The following is a 7300-nucleotide window of genomic DNA, read 5'->3' on the forward strand; positions in this document are numbered from 1 at the left end:
GTCTCTCACAGCCCAGAGCAGAAGGGACTCTGAGCCAAGCTCAGCGGGTCCAGTCTACCTCTGAGCCTCCCAGGGCCATAGCAGAGGCTTGGTGGGATGGTGTAGCATTCCATACTGGGCCTGACCCAACAAATGTTCCTTTATCACCCTTCCTCCCCACCCAGATGCTCAGAGATGCTGCTACTGCCACTGCCAGGCCTCAGAGGACCTGCACAGGGTTAGGTCAGAAGCCAAATCCTGCAGTTTGGGAAATTAGAAGTATTTACGGGATTCCAGAGACTTCCTTTTTCCCTTAGTCCTACCAGTAGTTCTCAGTTGGAGATGTTAATGCCCTTAGGGGGATTTGCAGATGTGCAGGGGAGTCCTCGCTTGTCACAATGACTGGGGATCCCGCTGGCACTTACCCAGCAAGGTCCAGGGATGTTAAATATCCAATGAGGAGCTGGGCAGTCAGGTACACATTTTGAAGAATAGTTCTGCCCATGAGAGACACTGGGGAATGATCCGTTTACTTCCCCTGCCCTCTGGTTCCTTGGAGAGTCACCTTCCTCATCAGTCTCCAGGCTAAAATAAAAGGGCGCGCCTCTATCCCAGCCTGTGACCAAGGGCAAAGTGTTATTTCCAGGTGAATGTAGGCCTGTGACAGAAGCATTCTGTAATGCACACACTTTCTCTGATCGTTCTTATATGGCTCTTATGGGTCAAGGAAGACCTGGATTTGTGTGGTAAGAGTTCACAGGGCAGGGAGTCCCCTGCAGCCCACCCAATGACCTCAGTGTCCCCACCTCCCACTCTGTTTCTGAATCTCATCTTTTCCTCTGGGCTTTTTGATTTCATTATCTGTTTTCATGGCATGAAATGTGTTTAGAGGAGCCTGGCCCGGATCACAGCTGAACCCCTCTCTTCTTGTTTTACAGTCGGGAAGACATCGCTGATCACACGGTTCATGTACGACAGCTTCGACAACACGTACCAGGTGAGTTCCTGGGTCCCTGCCCCTCACTAAGCCTCATGGTGTTTGTAGCCTTGACGGCTGCCTGGACACCATGCCAGCCACCCTCCCAGGACTGCTGATGCTGGAGGAGAGTAGGGTGTGCATGGGGTCCAGGGCATCTATGTTGCCTTGGAGGAGCCTCCCATTTGCACCCTGGTCCCAGCCCACCAGTAAAGACCCTGAGCCCTTCTGAAGCTCCAAACCTCAGTAAGAAAATGTTTCCAGGAGAGAAAGGACAGCTTTCAGTTTGTGTTCTCCTGCCCCCGTGGCAGGTCTAAATCATTTCAGTGTTTGGATTCTTGAGAGTCATCATATGGAGGTGGATGGACAAGATTCTAAATGAGGGTCGTGAAAGAGCAGTCGGGGAATGTGCTTCTCTAACGTGGCTGTTGGCTGGACCTTCGTGTGTGTGCACACACACACACGTGGTTGCTGGGGCCCTTCCTTCCCTGGAGAGACTAGTGTGATGGGCCTACACTGCTCTACGTGGGCAGGAGGCTAGGTGAAGTGACCTGAGTGCCCCTGGCTCTCAAGGGAGATCTGGAGTCAAACAGAAATGGCTCCAGGAGCCAAAGGCTGAGCTCTTGAAGGTCAGTATCATTTCACTTTTCTGGCACCATGGGTGAGTGGCGAGGTTTGTCAAATGAAGCGAATTCCCCTGTAATTATAGCTGTTATCATAAGGCACCAAACTTAATCATTTCAACTATTTTTAAGAAAAAATGTATTGTTTTCTTTCTTAAGACAGACAAGTAGTAGTGCATTTTTCTAAGCCAGTGGGTTCTGGGAGTTAGTAGTTCTAAGGGATGTTAGTAGGTGTTTGGGGGGCAAGAGACTGAGGATCACTGGTGAACAGAATTCTCCTGCAGGACTTCTCAGGGCCTTTTCCATATCAGTGCATGGTTTTGATCTGCTGAAAGATGTAGTGTGCAGAATCTCCCAGATGTATTTGGTCATGGAATACTTCTGTCATTGAGTCCTCAAAGGATAAATATTTATAGAACACCCTGAGGACTGTTGTGCTAAGAGGTTTCCCCACCTTCCCGGACTTACAGAACATGCAGAGCACAGCTCACTGCCAATTATAGTTCTGTGTCTATTCTTTAGTCTGTCTCACTCTGGACCAGTCAGCATGCCTGCCTAAAATACAGCCCCTTTCTCTGCCTCCCTCTTATCCCTTCTTTTCTTCTGCTGTCATTTGAAATGCCAGATAACTAGTCGACTTGGTAAGAATTGACTAGAGGGGTGACCCGAGTGATGTACACAACCCTGGACATCAGCTCTGGGATGACTGTCTCAGCCACACTTTGTCTCGTTTGGTACAGGCCACGCTCTCTACCAGGGTGGGCTTGCCAGAGGCCTCTCTTCCCTGCAAGGGGAGTCTTCCTGCATCACTTTACATCTGAATCACAGCTCTTTAACTTCAGTTCTTAAGTCTGACTTGGTGTTCACTTGTGTGTGTGTATGAATGATCTCACAGAGATTATTTTGATCATTTGATCTTTCAAGTGTTGTAATACTTATAATACTTGTTGATGCCCCATTGATAATAGTGACACTCCTGGCTGGTTGGTATTCCTGGCAGTGATGGGCAGCAGAGGAGGCCTCAAGGTCCTTGCAGTGGCCCTCAAGAGCCTCAGTGGTCCTTTGTTGTGGATCAAAGCCTCAACTTCTCCCCATGTTGTTTGAGTCCCTCAAAATCTCAGCCCACCTCTATCTTCAGTGTCATCTCCCATGACCCACTGCTTGTCCTATATCCTGTGGTCCAGGGGCCTCCCTGCTTGCTGCTCCCAAGTCGGTGACACTCTGAGGCCTCCAACACTGGGTTTATGGTGTCAGCTCTGCTGGAATGCCCTTCCCATTCCTCCTCTCTGCTGTGAAATGTTCTTCTGACTCACCAAGGCTCAAGTGCATGTCTGCCTGTGGTTGGGCCGTGCCATGCTCTGTGCCCCATGGTTGGGCCGTGCCATGCTCTGTGCCCGTGGATGGGCTGTCCCCATACTCTGTGCCCCATGGTTGGGTCGTGCCATGCTCTGTGCCCCGTGGTTGGGCCGTGCCATGCTCTGTGCCCCGTGGTTGGGCCGTGCCATGCTCTGTGCCCCATGATTGGGCCGTGCCCATGCTCTGTGCCCCATGGTTGGGCCATGCCATGCTCTGTGCCCCATGATTGGGCTGTGCCATGCTCTGTGCCCCTCTGCAGCTCCCTCTCCCCAGTACGCCGTCCTCCTGGCTCTACAGGAACGCCTCCTGCTTTGGCTGCTGGATGGGCTCTCGGCTTGGCTGAGGCCTGGACCCCTCAGATTCAATGCTGCGTTCAGGGGCCCTCCCAGGGCCTGCCCACAGCTGGTGTCAGTTGCCACAGTGGCGTCAGGAGGGACTGTCTGCCTTGATTTTTAGACCCCATCACACTAAGTTGCCACAGTGGCCCCGTGTCAATGTCCAGTGTTGTGGAAACAAGCAATGAAAGCCCAAGTGCCCTCCCCACCGCAGGCTCTTCTGACTTCTTTTTTTTTGACTGCAGGTGGAATTTCTTTCCTAATAGCTTCTAACATGGTAATTAGGCTGGGAGGCTGGGGCTCCAATTCTGTGCATACACAGGCCCATTTTAATAAATTCTCTGGAGATGGAGAGAGGGAAACGTTAGTTTTTCTTAACATGATGGCAGAGGCACTTGGGAAGTAGACACCAGCCCCGAGGGCTCTGGGGATGTTCCCAGTTGTCCCCTGCATGGTGCTCACTCCCGGCACTGCCCACTCATACCTCATGTATCAGCCCTGTAGCCCAGCAGCGCCCTCCCACCTCGCCTTCATTGGCTGAGGTGCCCAGACAGTTTTCAGGACTGACTCCCTCAGTCCCGCCTTTGCTGCATGCCTCTGGCTCTGTCTCCTGCCCCACTCCGCTGCTCATGTACTCTGACAACACATGTTTGCCACGTGCTTACTCTGTGTTGCCACAGAATCTGGTTGTGCCCTGAGGCAGGGCATGGACGGTAGAGGGTGTTCAACCTCATCCTGTGTGACAGTGAGTCCCCCCTGCCCCCATGTCTGGGGCTGAACTTGCCTGAGGCCCCAAGGGGCTGGCATGAGGACCCGGGCATGCAGAGCGGGGTTCCCCACCAGACCTATCTGGGATCCTGCTGATGAGGCTTTAGCGGCCCTAGATGCTCGGGGGGGTTTGGGCTCATGGGGCAGAGTGGAGAGCTACTGGGGCTTCCTGAAGGCTGGCTCTCATGGGAATCAAAGAAGCTAGAGTTTGTAGGAGACAGGCCTGGGGGCCTGGGCCAGGGCAGGATGGCAGTTGCAGCAGGGCCCACAGACTTGGGGCAGCTCTGCGAGTGAAAGGGCAGGGAGGGGCATCACGCATCAGCCATGCAGGGCTGAGTGAGGGGGCCTGGGCCAAGCCTGGGCTGGACACACAGAACCGTGGGAGGGGCGAGTGAGCAGAGTAGGCCTGTGGGGTGCAGAGGAGGGAGAGGCTTGAGTGGCCCTGGGTTTCTGTCCAGATATCCTGGGAGAGTGTCAGTACCATGAACCAAAGGAAAACGAAAAGTCGAGTGGGAAGTGATGGTGGAACAGCCAAGTGCAGATGATTGAAAATGGCGTTATGTGAGTGGGCCCAGGAAGGGCTGGCAGCATCTGGATCCCTGAAGCCTCAAGAGCTGATGAGTTTCCTGGGTCGGATTGTAGACAGCAGGCAGAGGGCCAGGAAGAAAGGCCTTTCTCCACAGGATCCAAGAGGCCACGTGTGCTTAGGTGGTGTTCAGGTAACCACCTGGCACCTGAGGAGACAGGGGAGGGCCTTCAGCCCTGTCGAGGTGCGCAGAGTGGGGTCACACATGAGGAGAACTGAGTCACACACTGAGTCAGCACATCCTCTGATATTAGCTCCTTCTTTTTCTCCAAAACAATGCTGCCTTCAGAGGCCTGCGTTGAAATCCCACTGCTGTCACTTAGCTGAGAGTCTGGGCTAGCATCCCACTTTCTTAGTATTGCGTTTTTTAATCCAGAAATTATTTGGATGGCACTTAACCCCTACATCACCTAGATCAGTGGCCTCAAACTTCAGCAGTAGGAATGTGGTCAATTTGTATTTAAAGCATAGCTCATGGACGCCTTAAAGCCTAGATGATGGGAAATTTTAGATCAGAAATACTGTTGATACCAATGTGCATTACATACTCTACAGAGAGCAGTACTAAACAACTCCACTGCAGATGAAGTTGATGATGATGAAGCGAAGTTAACAATAACTTGCTCACAGAGTGTTTGTATGGGAAACCGCGGCCTGCCTCTCCAGGCCTGCGTGTGCATCTGTGCAGAGCTCTGGCACTCTGCCGGGTGCTGCCGGGTCCCCAGGCTTCTGGCAGAACCCTGAACTCTGTCTTTGGCCAACTCTAGCAACACGATGATTTTATCATATTAATACAGTTAAGAAAGAGTTCCATGTTTCACAAATACTGGGTTCTGTGGTCAAAATGTGAGGCAACACTCTTATACAGTGAAATACCCCTAAATGCCAGGCAGCTTGGCAAGATGACCCTGCCCTCAGACACCCCCTGGAGCAGCACCAGTCACCCAGGTGCTCCATTTGGACATTTACCTAGGACTCGTCGGAGGGCAGATTGACTGTGACATCTTTTCTTTCCCTCCCTCCTCTCCTCTGGCTTCTCTTCCACTCTTTTGTCAAGCATATTAAAATTAGGTATGTGGCCAGCCTCTAGTACAGAAGGCTGCCTAACCTGGCTTAAACAAGGGAGGGTTTCGGTTTTTCGGGTGCCAGAAGTCACAGTGGGCCTTGAGCTGGCCCAGCTGTGCGGTGATGCCATCAGGCGTGTCCCAGGCCCCTGGGCATTCTGTTCTGGCTTCTTGTTCTGTGGGTTCGTATCTTCATGCATCTTGGCTGTTGCTGCTTCAGACATCACCTCTGCATTCAAGGCAGGAAAAAAAAGGATAGCAAGAACATCCCTAGAATCCCATCCCCCTCCAGCAGACTGCAGCTTGTGTCTTATTGGCCAGAACTGAGTCACCTGATCACCATTACCCTCTAGAGAGGCTGGGAAAGCAGAGTTTTTCTTTTACAGTTTCCAGCCCTGCAAGGGAGTAGGAGGTTGCCAGTTGGTGTTAGGGGAGTCCAATAGTACCTGCTAGTGTTCATAAGTGAAGTGGCCCCATAATGCAACTCTGGCCCAGGTTAGTAATCCTTCCTAATTTACTTTGTGGGTTACTTGTAGATGCACTTAAAAGTCCTCCCCCCAGAAAGTCTTTCTCCCTGAGAGCCGAGGAGAGGGCTTGTGCATTTGTGAGCCTGTGGGAGAGCTCTCAGGGAGCTTCAGGCCACACATCCCTCGGCATCTGGGTAGCCTTTGGAAGAATTGACTAATTTTGATGAAACTTAACCCCTTATTTGTTGGTAATGGACAGAGAGGCCTGGCATGCTGCACTTCATGGGGTCGCAAAGAGTTGGATGCGACTGAGCGACTGAACCGACTGACTGACTGACTGAGCCCCTTATTTGGGCTTCCCAGGTGGCACTAGTGGTAAAGAACCTGCCTGTCAATGCAGGAGACATACGCGACGTGGGTTCAATGCCTGGGTCAGGAAGATCCCCTGGAGGAGGGCCTGGCAACCCACTCCAGTACTCTTGCCTGGAGAATCCCATGGACAGAAGAGCCTGGCGGGCTACAGTCCATGGGGCTGCAAAGAGTCGGACGTGACTGAAGCGACTTGCATGTACACATACAACCCGTTGTTTAAAGTTGGAAAGTATATATTGTTGGTTGATGTTTTAGAGCACAGTCAGGAAATGAAAGAGCAATCAATATATATTTATATTGGTTGGTGACTAGCACAAGCCAGTTCCCTTTGGGAGGAAAGTGGTCATGGGGACTGTGTAACCTTTGAGGCTAAAGTGTTGGAAAGAATCCAAGTACCTGCCCTGTGGCCTTCCAGCCAACCGCCCCTCCCCCAAGGTACTTGGTTGAGTTGCTGGCCAGGCCAGACCCTGCCCAGCATGTTTTCCAGAAGCTGCTGTCTCCCTCCCCCACCGCACCCATTTGCTGGTCTGAATCCCTAAGTTTCATCAGCTTCATTTGCATGCTCATTTGCATGACTTTACCCTGATACTCTCCTCTGAGGGTTGGTGGTGCAGGGCATAAACAGCAGCTTCATTGTCAAGGGCCTGCCATGCCCAGCTGCTTTCTGCCACTTGCCAAGATGCTTCCCCAGCCACGGGCCAAGGCCTGGCCAAGGCTGAAAGAAGATACGCATACATTCCTTTTCATGATTTCTTTTCCTGAGAAGAGAATCTC

At 52.0% G+C, this 7300-nt stretch overlaps 1 protein-coding gene across 1 annotated transcript in view; it reads left to right on the forward strand.

Annotated features, from left to right (window-relative positions):
* Positions 1–7300, forward strand: part of RAB6B (RAB6B, member RAS oncogene family) — a 59252-nt gene that overhangs the window by 27844 nt on the left and 24108 nt on the right. The window contains exon 2 of the mRNA XM_010858283.1: positions 918–976. Within this exon, the coding sequence (XP_010856585.1) occupies positions 918–976 (59 nt within the window). The remainder of the gene's footprint in view (positions 1–917; positions 977–7300) is intronic.

Source organism: Bison bison, unplaced genomic scaffold, assembly GCF_000754665.1.
Source record: "Bison bison bison isolate TAMUID 2011002044 unplaced genomic scaffold, Bison_UMD1.0 scf7180017864384, whole genome shotgun sequence".
In the NCBI taxonomy this organism is placed as follows: domain Eukaryota; kingdom Metazoa; phylum Chordata; class Mammalia; order Artiodactyla; family Bovidae; genus Bison; species Bison bison.